We start from the raw sequence: 24,219 nt of genomic DNA, 5'->3' as shown, positions 1-24,219 counted from the left end.
GAGGAGGCGCGAGGCTGGCTGGAGGTTGTGGCGCTTTGCAAGTCTATGTTCGCAATGAGCCTCCGCCCCTCCCGGGAGGCCGCGCAAACTCACAAGGGGGAGATCTGTCCGTACAAAAACATGGCGGACCCCTCAGGCCACCGGGAGTTGTAGTCCCAAGTCGGCCTACTCCAGCTTTCGCCGGCCCAGAGAACAACTTCCCTGAGACTACAAGTCCCATGAAGCTATGCGGCCCCTGGAAAGCGCGAAGAAATCATAACAAGATGGCGCCTTTCCCGCCCTGCCGGGAGTTGTAGTCGTGCGGCCTCGCATGGGTCTTCTGACTTAATGAGAGACCCAGCAGAAACGGGACTACACTTCCCGACGGGCTCCGGTTTCAGCCGCGGGGGAAGGAGGAGGAGCGGAGGAGGAGGAGGAGGAGAAGGAGAAGAAAGCTACAACATGGCGGCTGCGTCCATTCCCACGAACCGGGCGCTGTGAGGAGCCAAGCGCCAGGAGCTGGAGCAGCTCTGCCTGTGCCAGGTCCTGGTTCCGGGGGTGCCCGCCCCGTCGCGGAAGTGGGGCTCGCACCCCTCCGCCGCGCGCGGCCATGGGGGTGCAGGGCTTCCAGGAGTTCGTGGAGAAGCGCTGCCCGGGGGCTGTGGTGCCCGTGGACCTGTTGAAGCTGGCGCGGGCCGTCGGGGGCCGGGGCGGCGGGGGCCCTGCCTACTGCGCCGCCTTCCACCCGCCCCCCGCCGGCTACCCGCCCCCCGCCGGGCCCGCGCCGGGCCTGGGAGCCGTGGTCGGTGCCGGCCCCTACGGTCACCCGCAGCCCTTGCCCGGCCCCGCCGCCGCCCCGTGCCCCGCTCGGCTCCTGGTGGACGCAGACTCGGCCTTGCAGCGCCTCTACGGCGGCTACCAGACGGACTGGGTGTGCGGGGGCCAGTGGAATGCTATGGTGGGCTACCTGGCTGCCCTCTCGCAGGCCTGCCTCTACCAAGGCGGGCTGGAGCTGGCTGTCATCTTCAACGGAGGGCTCGGCAAGGAGAGGCTGCCTGAGTGGGGCAGGAAGGCGCAGGCGGAGAGACAGACAGCCCAGCTCATCGCTGGGCATGTGGGCAACAAGGGCACCCCGCCACCCCGGGCCTGGTTCCTTCCCCCGGCCTGCTTGGGGCACTGCGTCCGCTTGGCCATGATTCGATTCCGGGTCAAGGTAAGGCCCACACCACCATCCCGAACGCATCCCATTGCATTTCGTAGAGTTCTGCTTCGGAAACGTTGACCATCCCTGTTGGTACTTGCACTCCTTCATACTCATTGTTTCCTGACTCCCATTTTAGTGGGCATTTTTGTTGTATTTCGTTCATCTGTTGCCCATCATGGTTTTCCAGATTTCATTCTATCTCAGAATTCCTTGTCACTCGGCACCTGTTGCCTTCCCAGTCCAGCAGCTCTGGCACCTTTCCTTACCGTTACAGCCCTCTGCCTACTAATTTTGCAAAGGTGTTGCCCTCACCTTGTCTGCCACTGATATCTTTTATTGCCTACCATTTATTTTACCCTATGCATTTTTAATTCTAATGCCTAGACTATTGTGTTCCTGGCAAAGTCAATATGTGAGTTGTAGTTCACCTGAGAGCCAAACATCAAGCACTGGAGCATCCTTCTTGACTTATAAATCCTTCTTGCAAAAAAATAAAATAAAATCTGCAGAAGTTTCTAACTCTGGAAAATGTCTACTATGTTGTCCATCCAAGTGCATCTGTTTTCACTGGGCAGGGGTGGAGAACATGTGGCCTTCTAGATATTAATGGCTTTCATCTCCCATTAGCACCAGCCAGTGACATCTGGAGAGCCACAGTTTTCCTCACCCCTGATTTATGACATATTGGCAGCCTGAAACAATCAGTTTTCTACCTAGTTATAAAACCTCCACTGCTTGGTCAACTGGAAGTGATTCTTCCTTACCACAGGCACAGTTTTTACAAAGTTACCACAGGCTGCAATTCTTCCTTAGCACAAGTGACTGGCAGCTTATTAACCAAATCCGTACTGTGTCTTTTCACGCTACCCATCCATTTTTCAAGCCTGTTACATTCTGCCCCTTCTCCTTCTTTATTCTATTTTTTAAGTACCTAAATTTTTATAATCTCTCTTTAATTGATTCATTAATATTTTTTAACCCAAGGTTTTTGGCATTAGATTTTTCTTTGGCTGAAAGAATAACGTGACTAACTCTGGGCAGATCTTCTCAGTGTAACCATCTGTGCAATAAGAAATAATAGCAAGAGTGTTTGCGTCACCTATTTAAGCCAAGCCTGGACAATTGTAGGATTGAAATTAGCAAAGTGTCATGGGTTGAGTTTTCTATGGCTGTATGAACTCTATACTGTTTACTTTTGCTAGGAAAACTAAAATTTGCTAGAAAAATGTGGACTGGATCAACACCTAAAGTTAGTATCTAGGACACAGTTGGATGTGCAGTTGCTTCTGTAGGCTTCTGGTATAAGAGCAAGGTGCGTACTACGCTTTATACAAGAAAATGACATTCAACAGGATTAGAACCCACACCCTCATGCTCACACAGAAGTGCTCTAGTCTAAAGCATTAAACTGCTAATCCAGATCAAAATATATTTGAATCATTTCGCCCTGTGAAGGGTGATTGTTTGCTCCCCATACCTAACAGTGGGCAAATGGCAGAAGTACGTTAGATGAAGTAATGTAAGGCAATATAGGGTGTCCCCTGCCAGCCCCCCCCCCATAGTAGGTAACGCAGACACGCTCAGGAAGAACAAGAACAGCAGTGCTTCTTGTAGTCTTTGGTTCTGGCAACTGGAATTCAAATCTGAAATTGACCAAGAGAAGTCCCTGAGTTGCCCTGCCTGGACGTTGCACAGCATTTTGCATGATCCTTACAGGGTTAGGGGGATGGTTGAAATGACAATCAAAAAGGTCTCTGTAGACAGATGTGTGCGAGAAAAACCAAGCGGTGGGAATAGAATTAAGCAGCAGCAGCAGTGGGAAAAGTGGGTATGTGAGCTTGTCCCATGTCAGCTGGTGTCACATAGTGACTGTTAGCATGAGGCCAGGAAGTTCCATGTTCAAATCTCACTTCGGCCACGAACTTGCTATGTGGTCTCAGGCAAGCCACTGTTCTCTCAGCCTCCCATATGCTGACAATATACCTTACAGGGTTGGTGTCATGATTACTGATTACTAATGTCTGCAAAGCGATTTAAGAATGTAAAAGATGGACATTAGTTCAGGCTTCCTCAAACTCAGCCCTCCAGATGTTTTTGAGACTACAATTCCTATCGTCCCTGACCACTGGTCCTGCTAGCTAGGGATCATGGGAGTTGTAGGCCAAAAGCATCTGGAGGGCCAAGGTTGAGGAAGGCTGCATTAGTTAGTCCCTTCCTCCCTCTGTCTGTCTCTCTTCTCTCTCACACACACCTTTCAAAGCTTTATGTAAAGCAAGTAAAGGCAAGCCCAAAGTTGTATATCCAATCCTTGTGATTTCTAGGTCCCTGTTACCAGGGTTTTCCAAGTGTTGATCAACAAGTTTTTCACATTTGAGGATAGCCATTTGAGAATTCTAGTACTGCAGAATAACTGCAGTTATGCCCATGGTGAACTGGAGCTTGGTTATCTTTTAGGGTCATTTAAAAATGCAGTGCAATTTCTGTCATTCATGTGTGAGATATGAAATTGGTCACAGCGTTCAGTGTTCAACAAGCTGCCTGATGGGTTTGCTGGCCTTTTTAAAGACACACATTAAAGACACAAGAAGCACAAGCAATTCCCTGGCCATTGTGAAAATAGGATGCAGACTAGATGGGCCTTTGGTATGATCCAACAAGTCTGTTCTTATGGCCTGCTTGGAGCAACGTGTCTGGCTGCAGATGGAGAATACTGGATTTCAGCTAAATTCCCTCAAATAGCTGCATGTAACCTCCTGAGGCCAAAGGTAAATTGGCAAGCAAAGGCTTGGAGATCAGCTGAAGTTGAATAAGCTTTGGAAACAGCTGACCTGAAACAGATGAGCTTTAAATACAGCCTCATTTAATAAATGATCAACCCATTTTTAAAAAGTGTGTTCTCAGCACCACTTTGAGTGCATTTGGAAAAACAGTTTTACAATATTGGGCATACACTTTTAATAAAGCCCTCTTTCAGAGAGAGAACTGAATCTGCCCTTAAATCATTCCATTTCAAATAAGTGAGACATAAAATGTACTTTAAATCTGGGTTTTATGTTGATTGGGGTGGGAAACAGTTGAACCCAACTAGGTTTTGGTATGAGTCTTGTACAGTTATCTCTGCAGTGGGCAGGATCCAAACCGTTCCACGTAAAGTCCCATATATCCAAAGAAGCTTTGAACTTGGGCTTCTCAAAATGTTAGTACCCATACCACAGGGCAGTTTTGAAAACTGAGGGAGATTTCAAAAGCAGATTATAATAATCCAGGTTGGTCGGCTGTTCCATTGTGTCAGGGTGGGGGGCAGAGAAAAGAGGAATGGAAACCCACTGGGTATGCCCAAGCCTGGGCTAGTATAGAAGCAGCTCTTCGGATGCTGACCTGTGTATTTCTGTATATTGTGGGCTGGATGGATTGAAGGGAACCGAAGCCTCAAATCAGAGCAAAAGTTCTTAATAGTTTGCCGCTGAGCATTCCATGCCATTCTCCCTGTTCATTTTTGCTAAGAGGTCTTGGGTTTTGCACTAAAGAAATCCAAGTCTCTCGCAGTTCAGAATCAGTGCTTCAAGTCCATTACGATATGAAGCCTGTGTGTCTAAATTTTGCTCTATTGCACGAAACCATTTTGTTTTCAATACTGTGTGTCATGGGAGAGCAGGGAGTGAGGCTCTTAAAATGGTTGGAAGCAGTAAGTGTATAAAGCAAGAGAGACGTGTGGAAGGATGGGGATTCATACACAGTGAAGTATGGCAACTTTCTGCTGGATTCTATACTGAGATACCATGTCACTTGTAGGCATTTAGCATAAATAGCCCTTCATGTTTTTAAGGTTCTCCTCCTGTAAAAAAGAGAGAGAGGGAGGGAGAGATCTAGGAACTTTCTTCTCGCCCCCCTCCTTAAAAGAAAAAACTAGGGGGCTGTGTACTGGAGCAGAGGCCATGTTCTGTCCTGTCGATCATGATTGTGGCTTTAATCTCTTAAACTAAGATTTTAGTTATGAGAAATAATATTTCAAATTCTTTTGTTGTTCATTTTTGGAATGTAAATTTGGCTTTTGGTGACCTACCATGTGAGTGTGTTACCTTAGGAGTGCAGTCTTTTCGAAGTGTGGATGGTTGGTCCCGTTAGAAACTCATGTATATCAGCTAATCACCAAATGGCACCTTCAACCGAGGTTATGGTTGCCACAACGCAATGTCTATGCATATTTTTTTAAATGAAGTTTGTTATGATTCTTTGCTTCATTTCTATACTGTTCTATATTTTAAAGAAAAAAATATCATAGCAGTTTACAGCACATTAAAACAGCAAATAAAAGAATCCAGAATAAAACAAATTCAAGCTTCAAGGAAAATACTTCAGATCCTTCTCTAAGGGACGTTTGATTTCCCCCATATTTATTTATCTTCCTAATTTATATAGGTGCCCCATAGCAGAAATACTGTAGGAAGCCAGGGTGGTGTAGTGGTTGGAGTGTCAGACCAAGACCTGGGAGATCAGGGTTCAAATCCCCACTCAGTCTTGAAGCTCACTGGGTGACCATGGCCAGTCACAGCCTCTTAACCTACCTCATAGGGTCATTGTAGGAATTAACTGAGGAGGGGGGTGAACCATGGACTCCTTGGAGAAAAAGGTGGGGTGTAACTGCAGTAAATAAGCTCTTCTGCTTACCTGCTTAAGAAAGTTGGAGAGGCAGCCAGATGGAGATGTCCGTCGCCAAACTGGCACTCAGAAATCTCCATGTGGTCACAATTGGACTTGCTCCAGTCGCAAAACACACCTGGCGCCTGGTGAAGTTCTAACACTGTCCTGAAATTATTGTGTCTCATTGTTGGCTTGTGTGGGGACAGATTGTGATGATTCTAGATGTTGGTAACCTACAGATAAAATGCATATCAGTATGTTGGTACTTGCTATTTTTCTGGTGATTGCTATGGCTCTTAAGTGTTTCTCAGGGCAATGAACCTATAAGAAAGGAAGGACAGAGTATGATTTAAGCTCTTGAATGAAGTAAAACAACCAGCAGCAATACCAGCATTCTGTATTTACTGGGTGGGTGGGCATGGAATCATTCAATGCAGGAAACAGGAAAGGACACAAATAAAAATAATAATTGACAGATGTTTGAGAGGCGGCAGGAGAAGCAGAGACACACTTGGATTTCTGATCCAATGAAGTTAAATTTCCAAAACTGCAGGTGGGAGAAGGCAGCCAGCTTTGCTGAATCAGCCTATTTAGTATAGGAACCAGCCTAGTCTTTGGGAGCACACAGATGATGGCTTGCTCCTGGTATTCAGTAGGTTTTATGCCTCTGAACATCAAAGGTATTTATCATGGATGTGAGTATGGATGGTCATATTCTCCATTAATTTGACAAAAAATAGTTTATACACGCTAATTGAGCTAGTGAACCATCACCATGTCTTGTAGGAATGAATTCCATCATTTTATCCATTAACCCTCCCTAGCAAATACTTCTGCATCAACTTCAGGAGGCCCTTTCCATGTTCTTCAGGGACAGGATTTTTAAGCCTTAGGGGTTTGCAAAATGTTCTTCTGAAAGGACTAATGATCACCAAGGTTGCTAGTGGTTGCTATTTGTAGCAAGAGTAATGTCTTGCTTCCCATTAAATGTCAAAGAATTTAGTTATTTTTGGGTTGGGGCAGAGGAACAAAGCCTTAAGATTACAGTGACAGGACCCAGTCCCTTAAATGTTCAATAGTTGGATAATAGGGTTGTCAAAAAAAACACCAGGATCTGCCTTTATATTGTTTTTAAAATCCTGATTTGAAAGGTCATAAACAGCCTAGTTCTTGCTTCTTTGCCATTAATCACCTTTGGTTTTTAAGAGTTTCTGTCTTGCTTCCAGTTTGTTTTGCTTGGTTTCTTTCTCACACTAAAATAACTTTCCAGCCTCTGTCCCCTCTTGAGAAATATGTAAGGAATCACAGGAAACCATTAACTGTATAGGTTATGGGTGCCAACCATTTTGGGCCTCTGGGCACATTTGGAGTGAGTGCTGTGGGTGCCCTCCGATAACTTCTCTTCTCCACCCTCACACCACTAGGACTGAACGATAGAAGTGCACACACTTCACTTTCCCAAGGGGTCTAGGTAAAAGTCAGATCTGGGACTGTGTGTCCTGAGAAGCACATAGAGCTGAAAAGGGAAGTGACAAAGAACATCACTGTTCCAGCTTCCCCCTTCAGCCCTGTGTACTTTTCAAGTGAGAGACAGGTAACCATCCTCACCTCATGACCAAAGGGGGAAGGGAATAGAAAAACTCATGGATGCCATATGGCACCTGCAAGCAGCATAGTAGTGATCTCTGGTGTATATAATGTCTTTTTCTTGAGAAACAAGGAAGGAAGGCAGGCAGGCTGTTGACCCACTTGATATGAGATAAAACCTGTAGTGTGGGATCTCTCTTGAAAATTGTCAGCCCCTAAATCTAGTGTACATGTAATATTTTACAACCTCCTAATCATGGTTAAGAGAGAGGAACCTCCTTCCTCCCCCTCCCTTTCCCCTTCTAATTCTCCTCCTTCCTCTTTAGTGTTATATTTGCCCTGAATTAATCACAGACCACGGTTAACTTTAACCAGAGTTTGCAGAACAGCATGAAACTGAAACACATGATGTCTAGACACCTTGTTCTGATGACATTTTTGATATTCACAGGCCATACCTTTCAGCTTCCAAAGGGAAGTGAGCCGCTTTCCTGTCTATATAAGCAGATGGAGTCTGTGGAGGAATTGCCCTGAAGTGAATTCTGCACTGGGGGGGGCTTAACAGAAAGCGCGAAAGAGCTTTGCTGCAGTGTGCCTTTTTACTCAGCCTCGTCCCTTCTTTTCTGCAGGTGTTCCAGAGCCTGGAGGATCATCATCAGGAAGTGGTATCCTTCTTCCGGGAGAATGGTTTCCATGGGCTCATTGCCCATGACTCCGAGTATGCCCTCTGCAACATACCCTCCTATTATAGCTCCCATGCCCTCAAACTGAGCTGGAATGGCAAGAACCTCACCACCAACCAGTTCCTGATGCAAGAAGTGGCTAAGCAGTTGGGCCTCAAGCTAAGCAGCTTTCCCATCTTCGCTGCCTTGCTCGGTATGTTGAAACTGGATGGGCTGAGTGGTGAAGTGAAGGTTTCAGAGGATTGGGTCCAATTCCCTGCTTGGGCAAAAAGCTCACTAGGCAGCCATGAGCAAGATGCTCTCCCTTGGCCTAACTCACCTCCCACAGTTGTTGTGAAGGCTGTAAAAAGAGTGAAGCATAAAATCAGCAGGAATAGGCAGTGGCACAGTTCAGCAGCATATATTTCAGTGCCTTGACTTTAAAATGAAGAGTACAAGTACTCAAAAAATTGTGTTAGTGAAATGTTTCACACACAGCCTTTTCTCTGCCCAACCAAAGCATTCCCAGGGTGTCTCTGGGCAAACCCAAGATCCGGCTTAATTTTACAGATGGAATGTCTGGTATCTCTTGGGCTAATGAGAGACCCAGGAAGGACTGTCAAATTACAGGTGCTAAAATCATTTTCAAACTCTCAACTTCCCCCCAACTTCAGTGTTTGGTGCTACTCAAGCTGGGAGTGTCTGATCTGGGGGAAAGAAAAAGAGGGTTAGGATGTGTCCAGATATTGGCAAAGGGCTGCTGCGTATTTATTTATCTAATTATTATATTTATATTTCACCTTTCCTCCAAGGAGCTCAAGGTGGGACACATGGTTCTTCACCGCCACCCTTAATTATCTTCACCACAACCCTGTGAGGTAGGTTAGGCTAAGAGACTGATTGGCCCAAGGTCACCATTCATGGCTGAGTGGGGGTCCTAGTGCAACACGCTAAATCACTACACTGCACTAGTATTGGCAGGAACTAGAAAGAAACCGGAAGGTTGTCTGAACATACGAAGCTGCCTTCTGCTATATCGGATCCGTGCAGAGTTAGACCAGCCTGCCTAGTATTGTCTGCTCTGACTGGCAGCAGCTCTCCAGGATAAGATATTTTTAACTGGGATGGCATTACCTCTGGGCTACAGCCCCTCACCAATGTGTGTCTTTTCAATATGAGAAAGAAGAGGAACGTGCAGTGAAGATGAGAGAGAACTTAAATTCTGTTCAGGACATGAGTGCTTAATATTTCCTCAGGGAAAAGGCTTTGAGTGAGGATGGGAGCATCTGGAAAGTGGTTCTGTAAGTGATCCACCATACCTATGATCTCAGAAAACTTTACGAGACGCCTTGGTCAAGGCCATAAGAACAGTCCCTATGAGTCCAGCTGAACACTATACTGGCAGAAGTCTAGAACGTGGATGGAAGCCAAATGTGCTTGCAATTTCTGGGTCATTTTTGGCACAAGAAGCTTCCACAGAGAGAAATTGAATGTGGACAGAGAATTCAAGTTGCTCCTCTCAGAATTAGGTATTGATAACTCCAGACATGCTCTCCTTAAGAACTTCCGCCACCTTGGTTGGGCTTGGATTCAATTTGTGTTTTGTTTCAGCTGCAGGAACGTGTGCAAATTAAGTAGCTCCATGCAAATGTATATAACTTCTGTACTAGAATGTGGATATGTGTGTGTTGTGTGCAGGAGAGTCTTTAGCATCACACTATACTTAATGTATGGGATGCGGGTGGCACTGTGGTTTAAACCACAGTGCCGCTTGGGCTTGCTGATTGGAAGGTTGGCAGTTTGAGGCCTGCGACAGGGTGAGCTCCTGTTGTTCGGTCCCTGCTCCTGCCAACCTAGCAGTTTGAAAGCACGTCACAAGTGCAAGTAGATAAATAGGTACCGCTCTGGCGGGAAGGTAAACGGCATTTCCGTGCAACCCCAGAGTCGTTCGCGACTGGACTTAAATGTCAGGGGTCCCTTTACCTTTACCTTTATACTTAATGTGCTTAAACCTTAACACTAGCAGGTACAGTCCGGTGAGACCCGTTTCTGCATACCTGTGTTTTACCTATTGGAAAGGCAGAGAAATAAATTGGATGGGGGGGGCAGAGGGTTTGAAGCCTCTTGTTTGTTGGCAGCTGTTCAGTTATTATCCTCTTTTTGCTCCCAGGGAACCACATCCTTCCAGATGAAGATTTGGCTGCCTTCCATTGGAGCCTTCTTGGACCAGACCACCCACTAGCTTCACTCAAGGTAGTGCCAGCATCCCCTTGTCCTGTCTTGAGGGCAGCAAGGCAGGAAACCCTGGGCTGAAAGGGCTGCAAAGGGATTGCCCTTTGGGGAATGCAGTGGTGTCTTAAGGAAAAAAGACTGTGAGGTGGATGGGAGCTAGCACTCCAAAATCTTTTGTCCACAACTCTTGGGAGACATGATTGTTTCTGAGGAGCGGTGGGAGAGGCAGTGCCTTCAAAACCAGTTCTGGGAAAGGGTGGCTCTGACGTTTAGAGTGGTGGTGGTGCTGAAGATAGCTCTACTTGAACTCCGTACGACATTTGTCCTTCAGACAAGTGGGAAAAATGCAGTTTGGACCAAGGCTAATAAAAACTAAGATTTCTGTCCCTAGCTCTGGAAGAGGAGTGGAGCATATGGGGGCTGGTAGTTCTCCAGATGTTGGACTCCAACTCCCATCAGCCCCAGCATGGCCAATGGTCAGACATGATGGAATTTGTAGTTCAGCAACCTCTGTATAGAGATATAATGGGGTTAGGCTAGGTCTAGAAAAAAAGAGTCACAGCATGATTCTTGGAGGGTCAGGGTGCATTTTTTCAGCATCATTTTTTTGTTTTTGTTCGTTTAGTTTTTTTGTGTTTTTAAACTACTGCCACAGCTTCATATAGCTGGAGGACTTTTGATGGATATAGCCACACAACAAGAGGAGGAAATTCATGATGAACCTCTGGCATGGGTTACTCTCCTGTTCTCTGCCAATGTCATGCTCCATGCTGGCTGCTGTAAAGGAGCTAAGATCAGTACATGCTTTATTCCCTAGGCAGTCGTATTTGCCAGGGGTATGCCAGTGTTTGATTTGTGTTGTAAGTATCTTTATTTGTGTGAAAAGGTATGTCTCCTAGCCCCACAAGGGTTCTCAAGGGGGTTTGGAAACAGTTATAATAATGCCACACAAAACTTAACAATGGAATTAGAACATTTTAAATTGCTACAACAGCCAAGATAAAACAAAGTACATTAGTGATGCTTGCCCAAAGGACTAGCTAAACAGAAAGGTATTGGGAAGTGAAGGGGGATAAGGAGGGTACCATTCCTGAGAAAGCCATGCCTCTTAAGGTGATGGGAGCGCACCCAGAGGTCTCCCCTGATGGTTTGAGAAAATGAGTACCTCCCAAGTAACTTGACAAACACAAAAACGTATGAAGAGGAGATAATATGACTTCAGACATGCAGTGGGTGTATGGCAGGGAGCTGTAGCCAATTTGCAGCTTCCCTGGTGTATGCTCACTTCATATCCCTTCATGTTTACAGATTCCAGCAATCTTCCTTCATATTTCTTTACTATAGCAAATGCCAAACAATATGTTGTATCCCCAACAAACATGATTGTTATGTGAATCTGCCCTTAAACTCTGGTGTCAAAGTCAGTGATGCACAGAGGATCCTGCTTTGGGATAAGGCAGTTGAACCAGGTGAGCTTCTGTCACTAGCAAGAGCTGCATAATAGGGTGGAGCCATTTCAGGATCTGGGCGCACCATGCTTCTGCACTAGGGATCGGCAGCTGGGAGGCCCCAGGGCCAAATTTGGTCCCTGAAAGGTACAAGCCTTGTATCTTCCTACGGCACCCTATTGCAAGTCCAGAGAAGAAAGAGACATGTAGAAAGACATGTAGAAAGAGTCAATGCCTCATTCTGAGAGGAGCACCTGGTGGGTGTGGGGACTGTCCCCAAAATAGCCCTCTGGTAGAACTTGTTGCTTACCAGCCCTGTAGAGTACAGAGATGTTGCGTTGCTGCTGTTTGCCTTTGCCAGGGATTTTAAGTGCTTTGTGTGCTGGTTCTAGGTGCGCGCCCATCAGCTGGTCCTGCCACCCTGTGATGTAGTCATCAAGGCTGTGTCCGAGTATGTCAGCTCCATCAAAAATCCCTCCAACTTGGATGTGATAGGGAGAGATGTCTTCAAGCACTCCCAGGTGAGACAGAGCCTGTGGTGCAGGGCTAAATTTCCACCTATCATCGCGGCTGCTGTGAAAGTTGCAGGCAGTGGAGAGGTTTGGGATAAAGGGATCCACAGAAGGAAAAGAGGCTTATTTATGGGGACTGCTAAAATGAGGGTTAGATCCTGGGTTCCCATTTCAGCGCCTCCACAGTCCACAGCAGCTGGTTGGTTCATAGTGGCCTGTTTCTCCAACCCCATAACAGTAGCAGATCGCATAACATTAAAGCCCTCTGTGCTGGTCGGCTTGAGCAGGTGGTAGGATTTTCACACCGAATGCCATTGCGACTTGCAATTGGCCGCACTCCTGTCCCCGCCCCTGTCACTTTCTTTTCCTCTGGTTCCTCCCCAGTCCAGGACCGAAGATAAAATTGAGCGTTTCAAGAAGGCTGTAGAATACTATTCCGTGGCCACGAAGGCACCGCCTACCCCAGTGGGCCAGTCCCCGTATGTTCGTGAGTATCCAGGCGGCGCTGGTCAACCTCACCTCTCTCTCAGCCGTGTTTTCTCCCGCTGTCCAAGAAGGTGAGGCCCTGCCTGATACCCTATGGCGCCCTCCGCTGGGAGAGATCAAGTCTGCACTTTTCTCTAGAGTTGCCACCTCCTGGCCCAAAGAGGGCTTGGGTGCCTTTCATTAGCCACGTGGCTGGAAGAAGTTTGGAGTGGCTTTTCCAGTGGCCATGCATTACAGGGAGCCAGAAACTCCACCTTTTGAACTTCTCTGTCACGGTCTGCTAAAGGCACTGGAGCACCTTTCCAGGCCAGGTGCTGGTAATCTCATTGAGCCATTCACACGTTCTGCCCTCATACAAAACTACTATTAACAGCCATTCCTCATTGTCCGCAGTTGTGTGTTAAAGTTACATAGCAAGAGTGCATTCTCAGGATCTCTTAATGAGGCATAGCTAATCCGGGTTAAGTGCCTCTGAATATGCATACTTGTTTAAGGATATAGGTGCCTTGATGGACTTTAAATTCCCCTAGTCCAGCATCTTTTGCAAGAATCTCAATAATCAGGAAATATGGAATCTGTTGAAAATTGAACAATGGTTTGCCAGTGAACTGCAGTCTACTATTTACCTTTTGCTGGACAAGAGAACTGGTATAACAATCAGCACCCCCTCCTTTCTTTTTTTGGTCTGGAGTGAATTTTCAGACAAAATTCCTCCAGGATTTATGGACCAAAGTATGTGTCCTCATTCTGTATTGAACACCACCCTCTTCTCAGGAGATTTACACAAATCTTTGAGAGCTACTTTCCTAAACCATGCTGCCATGTGCAGGGGTTCCAGCATGGCAGAGTACCATAAGGTTGGCCAAAGGTACAAAGTCAGAGTCACCAGCTTGGGAAAGACATAAATGACTTTCCTTCATAACACAAAAATATGACTCCCCCTGCTCACACCTGCTTCTTGAAATGTTCATCAACCACATCCTAGTTTAACCAACTTGTACATTGGCAGGTATCCACACTCAGTCTTTTTAATGGTCCTGGCAAGGGTGTGCTGGGAAAATGGAGATTCCTGTATTTTAACAAGATGACAATTCTGTGTTTCAGTTCCAGCTTTTGGGCCCAACCACTTTGGAGGGGCAGCACCTATGAACCGCAATCCAATGGTACCGCTCCCTTCTGGGAAGGCTGTGGTAAGTCCCCAGACTTGCTTTAGGCAGATGTTCAGCTTTTCTTGACAATTTTGTTCAAGATAATTGTGTTCAAGATAGACAGGTCAGTGGCTGTGCCTCCTTATTGCTTATTGGGTTATTGAGGGGAGACTGTTGCCTGTTGCAAGCCCAGCCTACAACAAGCTTATTTGTATTTCAGTGGAGGGTGAGGTAGTAGAATTCTGGATTGTGCTACTTCAGGCAGCAAGGGCTATTCGTGTGTCATTTTAAAAAAATGCTCTCTTATGCAAAAAGCCACATACGTATAACAGACTAGCACATAAAGAAGAGACTTGTTATAAACATATTCCTCTAGTTTACAGCATTCAAAAACATGACACCCTCTCCCTCCTGCACTCAGACTGAAGTAGTACAGTCTGGAATTTTACCACAGTCTGTCTCATTCTTCATAAAGTATAAATCTGCTGACCAAGGCCAAATTCTGTGTTTGCAAAGGGTAGGTCTGCACCTGCAATTCATTCATATGCAGGTGCTCTTGTGAGCATTTGGTCCCGTTTCAAGGAGAGCTATAAAACTGTACCATGAGAATGATCCCCTCTTGTTACCACTGCCTCCTTTAAAATCTGTTGCATTGCATCTTCTGCCAAGCCATTCCATGAGTCTGTGATACCATATGGAGTGTGGCATCTGACGCATGTTATCATCATAGGCATCTCAGCCTTTAAAAAAATAAAACTCATGTTTCTAACTCGTATAGTTGCTTGAGCTAAAGATGTAGACAGTACATGATCGCAGAAAGAGGATTGGACCATATCTCCAAAGGGAGAAATTTCAGTGCCTTGATCCCGTCCTCCCACGCAGAAACACATAAAAGCGCCTTATACTGAATCAGGCTACGGCTCCATCTATTTCTGACTGCCAGCCACTGTCCAGGGTTTCATGCAGAGGTCTCTCTCATCACTTGTTCTTTGAGCCCATTTTTTACTGCAGATGCTGGGGATTAGAGACCTGCCTGCAAAGCATGTTCTCTGCTGCTAAGCTGTGGCCCTTCTCCAGGTTTGCTCAGGTAGCTCCAATGACAGTCTGTCAACCCTTTTCCCCCCTTTGCTTCCATCTCCAGTTTGCACCTCAGATGGGGCCAAAGATGCAGTACCATCCGCCTTCCACTCATGGCGGTGTTGCCGCCTCCTCGTCTTTCCTTCCCGGCCCTGGCTCCAGTTTTCTCTTCTCTCCACATGGCCTGGTGGATGCAGCCCCTTTCCACGAGGACCCTGCTCTGAAGGGCGGACACTTCAACAACTGGCCTGTTTCATATGACAACTGCCCCGCCAAGTTCCCCAACCACCACCTGAGTTCCAAGCCCTCCCCGTCGTCTGGGCCTGGGTCTTCGCCCTCCTCCTCCTCCGATGGAGAAGAGCACAACGGAACCAGCTCCAAGTGAGTGGGGACGCAGTGGCATTCTGAGATCTGCAGGACAGACGGGGGTGGCAGCTATGGATGTATGGAAGAGGGTGGTTGGAGGGGCCCATAAGTGCTGTTCATGTGTCTGGGAAAGTGCGTAGCATTGAGCAGGGATGGTGGAACCAGGAGGATTCCTCAGTTCTGATCTTATGGTGTGGTGGGGGAAGAAGGTGGATAGAAGGGCCAGGTCCTGGCTTTGCTGCTTGCCACGGGGTGTGGGACTGCTAGCGTATCCCTTTCCTCTCACTGCTGCAGCCACGTCTCTGAATCCGGACCTCGCAAGTCTGGCTGGGAGGATCCTGGGGCTGAGAAGAGGATGACTCAGGGCTGGGGGCAGCCACCTGGGGGCACTGGCAACTCAGAGAGGAGCCTGAGTGGGCCTGAGGCTCACATTCCTTCGCTGCTCTCCATGGCGACTCGCAACCACATGGACATCACCACCCCGCCCCTGCCCACTGTTGCCCCCGAGGTGCTTCGGGTGGCTGAGCACCGGCACCGGCGAGGGCTTATGTACCCATTCATCTACCATGTCCTAACGAAGGTGAGCTGGGGGTGGGCAGTGGACCTTTTGAGTTATTTTAACTGGCTCTCTGTGGGGTGGCTTGGGGGGCAGCACAGGGTCTGAGAGCCAGCAGTCCTGGACCCTCAGCTTCCAACTCTCCCATTCCAGGGTGAAATCAAGATCCCAGTGTGCATTGAAGACGAGTGCAACACCGAGCTGCCGCCAGCAGCTGTCCTTTTCCGGGCTGCACGGCAGCATGTCTATGGCGTCCTCTTCAGTGTGGCTGAGACCCAGAGGCGGATGGAACGGCTGGCTGTGCGCAAGCGTATCCCTGTGAAAAGTAGGTGATCCCTTCTTCAGCCTGCGGTTGCTTTACTGTTTCAGTGCTGTGTTCGTAAAAGTGGAAGGTGGGCCTCCCAGAGGTATCCTGGGCACTTTGTGGAATATGGAGATTCATTGGCAGCAAGGGCCTTTTTTTATTGCCCATTGTGTTGAACTGCGGTACAGGTTGGCCTTGACTTGCGGTACATGCCTGCTGAATAGGTTCGGTTGTCACTGATAGGCAGCATCCTGGTTTTGTGTATCTGTCCTCCAGGTGGGCTGGGTCCAAGTGGTGTTTCTCCTGATCATGTGAGCTTGGGGAAGTGCCTTCTATGTCTCCTTACAGGAACAGTGTGCAAGTGTTTTATCCTCGCAGTCAGATGTGCCCTGTTCTTTCTTCCATAGCTCCTCCTGTTATCGTCAAGGAATGGTCGGCGTACAAGGGGAAATCCCCACAGACTCCAGAATTGGTATCGGCCCTTGCTTTTCGAGAGTGGACGTGTCCCAACCTCAAGAAGCTCTGGCTGGGCAAAGCAGTGGAGGACAAGAACCGACGAATGAGAGCCTTCTTGGCCTGTATGAAATCTGACACCCCCGGCATGCTCAATCCCGCCAATGTCCCCACACATCTGCTGCTTATGTGCTGTGTGCTACGGTGAGTGGGGCAGGTCTGGGCACGATGGGTGGGAATGCTCAGGAGGGAGGGCTCCTGAGACAGGATGGGTGGAATGGCACAGCAGGATTTGGAAGAACTGTGGCTCTGTGTACGGGCGAGTGGAGTGCCAGTTATATCGTCTCCTGTCTTAAGGCTCAAAACTTACTCTAGTAACTGAAAGTACATTCTATTTACGCATTTTGAGTTTCCAAGAAAATACAAGGTGTAGATGCCTATCTATCTCGCTATTAATGTTGAGTTCCTGTTAAAACGCTTGTAAGCTCCTCCTGCATTAAAGTTAAATAGAAAAAGAAGCTGGGAAGTGTCCCTTGGACCTCCTTTCCTCCCCAGTACGTGGTGGAGTAACTCTTTTGATTTATAAATTCTGTCATATTTTCTTTTTTTTAAGATACATGATACAATGGCCTGGGGGTCGGATTCTGCATAGACATGAGTTGGACGCCTTTCTGGCCCAGGCTGTGTCTGCTCAGCTATATGAGCCAGATCAGCTTCAAGAACTGAAGGTAAGGTTGAGCTTGGATTTGATCTTTGCAATCTTTAAACCCTTAGGGCAGGAGTGGGGAATCTAGGATAAGGTTACCAGACATCCCCGGATTTACAAATTAGTCCCCATACAAAACCCATTGAAGTTGAAAAGTGTCCCTGGATTCATTGAATAAAATCTGGTAACCTTAATCTGGGAACCATCTCAGATGTTGCTGGACTACAGTTCCCACAATCCCTGGCACTGATGAGAGTTGGAGTCCAACTGCATTTGGAGGGCATTGATTCCCCATCTCTGTTGCAGGGAATCAGGAAGGCAGCTCAGTGGATTAGAGCTCGTGGGCTAAGGAAGGGGAACCTTTCTTGTCCATGAGAGGCAAAACCTTCCTGCAAATCATGCATTTTTTGAGATGCACTCCTTGTCCATGCTTCCTTGCTGCCTTTCACTCACCCACCCCATCCCACCCCATCTCATCTCCTCTCATACTGCTATTGTTCCTGCTAACCCAAAACTTCTAATTTTGCAAAACCTGAAATTTCAGACTCCTGTCCTGTCTCTGATGGCAGATGATACCATGGGTGGGATTCAGTATTGTGCTAGGACAAAACATTCTGTCTGCGCAAGTATTGCAGCCCTTCTCCCTCCCTCTTTCCTCCCTGCAAGGTGTTTTGGATGTTCTCTTGACACCCCCCTCCCAAGTTAGTTTTGGGACTCATGCAGGGGGGTGGGGGGGTGGAAAGCCCCATTGTGCAAGTGGAAGTCCTTGCACAGGGCTTCTGCTGACAAGGCTTGTTAGACTGCAGTTCACCTATGTTTGGGCTGTTCTGCTCAGACTGCAGGTGAGAGATCATATATTCCTTGTGCATAGAGAACGAGCATGCAGGCTTGTTGGTGGTGGTTGAGGGAGGGGTCTAGTCTAATATCTTGGCTTTCTTACTGGTATTCTAGTTTTTTGTGTACAGGGAACCTTTTCTGTGCATGAACATTCCATCATATGAGAGCCCCGGTTACAGATGGGTTTACTACCACTTCCTGTTGCTTACGACAACAAGACCTAAAACTTGTGATGTACATAAAGTTATCCTGCGTATATTACATTGGATTGAGTAGACTTTTAAGCAGAGGAATTTGATGTAGAGCAGTAGTGAAAGAAATCCGTGGCATAGTGTTTAGAGGTGTAACAGGAGGGCCACTGCGATCTTTAAAAATTGTCTGAAGCAGGGACTTTTGGTTGAAACTATGGCGAACTGAGATAACGTCTGCTAGCACTCCACTAGCAGAGATGAGAGGTGGTCAGGGGATAAATCTGGCTACCTAACTACCCTTGGGACTAAGGGATGTTGAAGAGCCCAGCCTCAGATAGTCTGAAGAAGACATTCATCATCGTACGGAGGGAAAGATAAATCTGTGGAGGTGAAATGTGTCTACAGCGATGCGAATATATTGGCTCGAGCACTGCATAATCACTCTTAAACTAGAGCTTAAAGTTTGCACCCTCCTTATCTTAATTATTATTAGTAGGACTGGAAAGTAAGGAATATAAATTGGATTCTCTATTTGTCAATTAATAACACACAGAGGGAAAAGACTGCGGACAGTTAAAAGCAATAACAGATAACAGGCGGAAAGCCTTTTCAAGAAGATCTAAATAATTTACTGCCTGGAAATATTGGAGCTCAAAATTGCTTATAATTTATTTTTTACGTCTTTTGTAAACCCTTGTTTCCGTGTGCTGAGTTGATGGAAAATGAAAGTGGGAATTGCTGTCTGCGTCACACAACACAGGGAAGCAAAGACAACGTAATATATCATGCTGACACTAAAGACATCGCTGATCCTTAAACTCATGCAAAGGCACAGCTAATAGACTTAAGAAACAGATTACAGGAGATGGTTAAGGAGATTGGGATACAGATAAGACGAATGGGAGGTGTAGGATCTGCAGTCGGCGAACAGAGGGACCATTTTTGTCTAAATGTGAAAAAAATACCAGATGGAGCTAAGGAGACAGATTTATGGCTGCCAGAAAGGTGGGAGCTGATGACAGAATCTGCTGTAAAGTTGGAAATTTACTGACCACAAAAACAGCTGATGACAGTTCAAAGCATAGTTTTTTATACTGAATGTGCTTTCAAAGCTGTGTCTGATGAGATGTGGAATAACAAATACGCAAACAGAAAAAGAGATTGGGGGAAAAAGAAAAGAATGAAAAATGATTTAATGAAGATTTAACAGGCAAACAAAGATGAATTACTACATTACTGAGAAAGGTTGGAACCCCTGAGGAGAAACTCACCACGAGGAACTGGGGGAAAATATACATCTTGGACACTTGAAGATAACAATGCATAAATGAAGAGCTACATTAGACTTCCTGAGTGAGAAAAGATGTCTGGGAAGAAAATTTGAGATCTAGCAGATCCCATCTAGCAGAATGGGGAAAACTGGATATTTCTGGAGTGTAAATGCTACATATTTTGAGTAATTGAAAATACAAATAATTGGCAGATAGAGAAGCGGAAGCCTCCCCCCCCCTTTCATCTCCCCCCCTCCTTTACTCTGTTTTCTTTATGATTGCTTATTTTTGATAGTTTATTTTTCTTTTGATTTCTTAAATGAAGATACATACAGAGAGATGATAGGAGAGGGGGCCTCTGTGGGTCTTTCCCAGGGTATGAGACTGAGAAAGAGGTAAGCTCTCCCAGGTGACAGCTGAGAAGACTCTTCCTTATATGGGGATTGAAGTTGATGAGCGAGGGCTATATACATATAATTTGGTGTTTTATTATTATTACTATTATTGGTGTTAATGTTTCCTATCTGTTCTTCTTTTTTCTCTTTCTCTTTTCTTGTTCTTCCCTCTCTCCTCTATTTCTTGTCTTTTTGATTCTATTTGTCATAGATACTATTTTATTGTATTGTGAAAACTTTAATAAAAATCTTTGGAGAAATAAAAGTTGCCTGAAGCAGTAGAGCCAGCACTCCTTTTGTTGAGGAAAGAGGTGCTGGGGCTCAGGTCTGCTTGCGAGCCAGAAACCATGCCCTCTGGAAGAGAGCCCTGCTTCTTAATATATTAAATATGGAGGGAGGGGACAGGTTGCAGGTACTCCCTGGGAAGGAAGGACACGTCATACATACCTGGAGGTATTTGCATCTATTATTTTTTTGTTCCTTTAAAAATGGGGCATGGTCCAACAAGGGATAGCTAGAAAAGTGGTAAACGTGGCTAAGAGAAGAGAGGGAGGGAGTACGATACCCACATGAGCCGTGACTCCAGAGCGCATTGCCCAGTGTAGAGCCACTAAAAGTTTGGTGCACAGAGAACATCTGGCAGAGAGAGGTCTGCCCTGATGAGAGATGGGAAGATTTGGTGGAACAGGCCTGAGCCCTAACAAATTTTGGTTTGGGGTATTTGCGCCCGGTTCCTGCTTCTGGCCCATTATGTAGTAGATTAATCTCTCCAGGGTTGGTGAGAGCAGGGACCTCAAAAGACACTTTTGACCATGGGTAGGCAAACTAAGTCCTGGGGGCCGGATCCGGCCCAATCACCTTTTAAATCTGGCCTGCGGATGGTCCGGGAATCAGCGTTTTTTTACATGAGTAGAATGTGTGCTTTTATTTAAAATGCATCTCTGGGTTATTTGTGGGGCATAGGAATTCGTTCATTATTATTTTTTCAAAATATAGTCTGGCCCCCCACATGGTCTGAGGGACAGTGGACCGGCCCCCTGCTGAAAAACTTTGCTGACCCCTGTTTTTGACGGGTCTGCTATCCTCTTTTTAACCCTGTGATGTTCATTCAAGTAGGTCTGGCTTGGTTGACTTTGGAGGTCAAAAATGAAAGCCCTGTGCTGTGTCTCAGGCTTCCATCTGATACTTCTTCTTATTATCATCATCATCATCATCATCATCATCATCATCATCATTTTCCTGTGCTAAGCCTCATTCTTGCTATCTCCTGCATTACAAATACAGGCTTGTGGGTAACTCACTCAGTAACTGAGGTCTCCGTGACAAAGTGGGGGACTGTTACTAAAATGAGCTCCTTGATGGCTGAAGGTATGCTTGTTTCCATTGCAGATTGAGAAGCTGGATCCCCGGGGAGTTCAGCTGGCTGCTCTATTTATGAGTGGAGTGGACACAGCCCTCTTCGCCAATGATGCATGCGGGCAGCCCGTCCCTTGGGAACATTGCTGCCCATGGATCTACTTTGACGGGAAGCTTTTCCAGAGCAAGCTAATCAAAGCCACGTGGGAAAAGGCACCCCTGATAGACCTGTGTGATGGACAGGTAAGGGTTAGCACTCCTAGAAGGAAGTGGCTGCTGAGCAATTGATCCTGCTGCTGACGTCCTGAGTTGCTGTTTAGTCCTTGATTCAGTGCCACATCTAGTGGTTCCTGTGCATTCTACACATGCTCACCTCCTAGCTGTAGGTGAAACTAAGGGTTGTCAAAAGTTCTCTGGCTGCTGCTGTCTAATGCCTTTAGTTACTCTCTCCCCCACTGCAGCACCCACCCACCAGCAGTATTCAACAGCTGAATGTGCTTTTTTGTGTATTGTTAAGCTGCAGGTACAAAGCTAATGAGAAACTGCCACTCTGCCTGGCCTGCTGCCATGACCAAGCCTCTGAGCAAACTGGTATCTGGCTTCAATCTATTATCTGGAGAACATACTTAATTACTTCATACTGAATAGAATACACCACAAGGCTTTCAATCTTGTTAGGCATTTTTACATCCTACTGATTACAGTGGGGGAGTCAAAGTGCTTAACTTCGACAGGATCACATTCCCCATCGTCTGTTCAAATAATTGTCAATGCAGCACATAATATGTGCCCTTGGCACCCTTCTTCCCCAGGGCAAACTGCCCTAACTGGCCCACCCTAGTTACACTCCATGACCTTGACATTGTTTTACTGGAGGGATACGGTGGCGGGAAGTGCCTGGCACTTTTATAATACCATCAAACTCTGGTTCAGTTATTTTTTTGTCTCCCTCCTCCTTGATCCACAGAATGAACAGGTGTCCAAGGTAGAGAAGATGAGGCAGAGCATCCTGGAAGGCATCAACTTCAACCGCCAGGCTCCGCCTCCCCTGCTCCCACCTCCACCCTTTGTATCTTCCATGGCCCCATCCTTTTACCCTATGCCTCTCTACCCTCGCGCCATTGGTTCTGTCCAGCCTTCCGCCCCTGGGAGGACCAGAGGCTTCACAGGTAAGTTGCTGTTACGTGTTTGCTTCGTATGATATATATCCTGCTTCTCTCTAGCAAATAGGGAGCCAGCCACTGGGAGTTACATCATATCCTATTTGCCCTGGCAGGAAGCTCTTGATCTAATTTGCACAAACTTCCTCCTGCAGGCTCCCCCCTCCCACTTTTTAATGTTTGGGGTAGGGGTGGGTTTCTTTTCTTTTCAGGCAAGCTGTTCCCCACCCACAGTCTAAAGTAGTACAGCCCCAGAAACAGTTTTGCTTCCTCGCTTGCCCTCCGTCTGTGCAGTGATCTCTGTTGAGTTTGCAGTAGGGCCATTTCTTTCCACAGCTGAGGGTCTCATGCTTTGACCTTGAGACCCTCAGCTGTGGGTGCAGGTGATCAAATAGGGTGCAAACCAGCCTACTCTGCTTAGTTGCTTACTGATTCTTCCCTTTTCCTAGGTCTTCACCCTATCCCGCCACAAGGAGGCAAATTGGAGATTGCTGGCATGGTGGTGGGCCAGTGGGCTGGAAGCAAGCCGTCCCGTGGGCAGGGTTCCTTCGGCATGCAAGTGGTATCCGTTGGAGGCCCAGGGAAAGGGTAGGTGCCACTAGACGAGTCGCCTTGGCTTCGTATAGCCTTGGTTGTCAGGAAAGGGTCTTGTTTCCCTTTGTTCCCTGCTGTTTTTTGAGATTTGGGGCTCCTAGTGAGGAGTGGGGAGCCTGGCCCCTGGATTCTGCACCTTTCTGTGGGAAGGGAAGATGAGTCTCAACAGTTTTGGAAAAGAACGAGAAGACCAGTAAACCGGGATTGAGTGGGGAGAATCCAGAGCAAGTTGAAAGATCTTAAAATCGATTAAAGATTAAAGCTCAATGAATCTGCCTTTTTTACAAATTAATTGTTTCATCAATTAGATTTTAACAGATACCTTTTGCGATAAAAGGATATATAACCAATTTGAGATTTAGGATACTAAGCTAACCAATTTAATAACTTACTACTTTGGATGGGGAACATTATAAAATTAATAATAATAATAATAATAATAATAATAAATTTTATTTATATCCCGCCCTCCCCAGCCGAAGCCGGGCTCAGGGCGGCTAACAACAATCAAATAATCAAACAATCAAATAAACCAACATTCTAAAAATATTTCATTATAAAAATTAATTAAAATCAGGTTAATGGCAACCATTAAGCAAAACTCTGTGCAGGTTGCCAGAGGAGGGAGTCAGGCTGCGCCCTGACCAAAGGCCTGGTGGAACAACTCTGTCTTGCAGGCCCTGCGGAAAGATGTCAAGTCCCGCAGGGCCCTAGTCTCTTCTGACAGAGCGTTCCACCAGATTGGAGCCGCAGCCGAGAAGGCCCTGGCTCTAGTTGAGGCCAGCCTAACCTCTCTGAGGCCTGGGACCTTCAGGATGTTTTTATTTGCAGACCGTAGGTTTCTTTGTGGGGCATACCAGGAGAGGCGGTCCCGTAGGTACGAGGGTCCTAGGCCGTATAGGGCTTTAAAGGTTAAAACCAGCACCTTAAACCTGATCCTGTATTCCACCGGGAGCCAGTGCAGCTGATATAGCACCGGATGAATGTGGTCTCGCAGCGAAGACCCCATAAGGAGTCTCGCCGCGGCATTCTGCACTCATTTCCATTCGTAAAA

The 24,219-nt window shown here is 46.7% G+C and overlaps 1 protein-coding gene across 2 annotated transcripts in view; it reads left to right on the top strand.

Moving 5' to 3' along the window:
* The first annotated feature begins 267 nt into the window (after positions 1-267).
* Positions 268-24,219, top strand: part of FAM120C (family with sequence similarity 120C) — a 28,780-nt gene continuing 4,828 nt past the window's right edge. The window contains exons 1-14 of one of the 2 annotated variants that reach the window (XM_053371445.1): positions 268-1,192; positions 8,041-8,287; positions 10,244-10,326; positions 12,146-12,274; positions 12,650-12,822; positions 13,856-13,941; positions 15,174-15,357; positions 15,637-15,922; positions 16,052-16,223; positions 16,610-16,859; positions 17,269-17,383; positions 21,445-21,654; positions 22,379-22,580; positions 23,021-23,159. In XM_053371445.1, the coding sequence (XP_053227420.1) occupies positions 590-1,192; positions 8,041-8,287; positions 10,244-10,326; positions 12,146-12,274; positions 12,650-12,822; positions 13,856-13,941; positions 15,174-15,357; positions 15,637-15,922; positions 16,052-16,223; positions 16,610-16,859; positions 17,269-17,383; positions 21,445-21,654; positions 22,379-22,580; positions 23,021-23,159 (2,879 nt within the window). In that variant the 5' untranslated portion in view covers positions 268-589. Of the gene's footprint in view, positions 1,193-8,040; positions 8,288-10,243; positions 10,327-12,145; positions 12,275-12,649; positions 12,823-13,855; positions 13,942-15,040; positions 15,358-15,636; positions 15,923-16,051; positions 16,224-16,609; positions 16,860-17,268; positions 17,384-21,444; positions 21,655-22,378; positions 22,581-23,020; positions 23,160-24,219 lie in introns of both variants that reach the window. The other variant, XM_053371444.1, reaches the window with a different exon arrangement.

This window comes from Podarcis raffonei, chromosome 17 (genome assembly GCF_027172205.1).
Source record: "Podarcis raffonei isolate rPodRaf1 chromosome 17, rPodRaf1.pri, whole genome shotgun sequence".
Lineage (NCBI taxonomy): Eukaryota > Metazoa > Chordata > Lepidosauria > Squamata > Lacertidae > Podarcis > Podarcis raffonei.
This window is presented reverse-complemented; position numbering and strand designations above follow the sequence as displayed.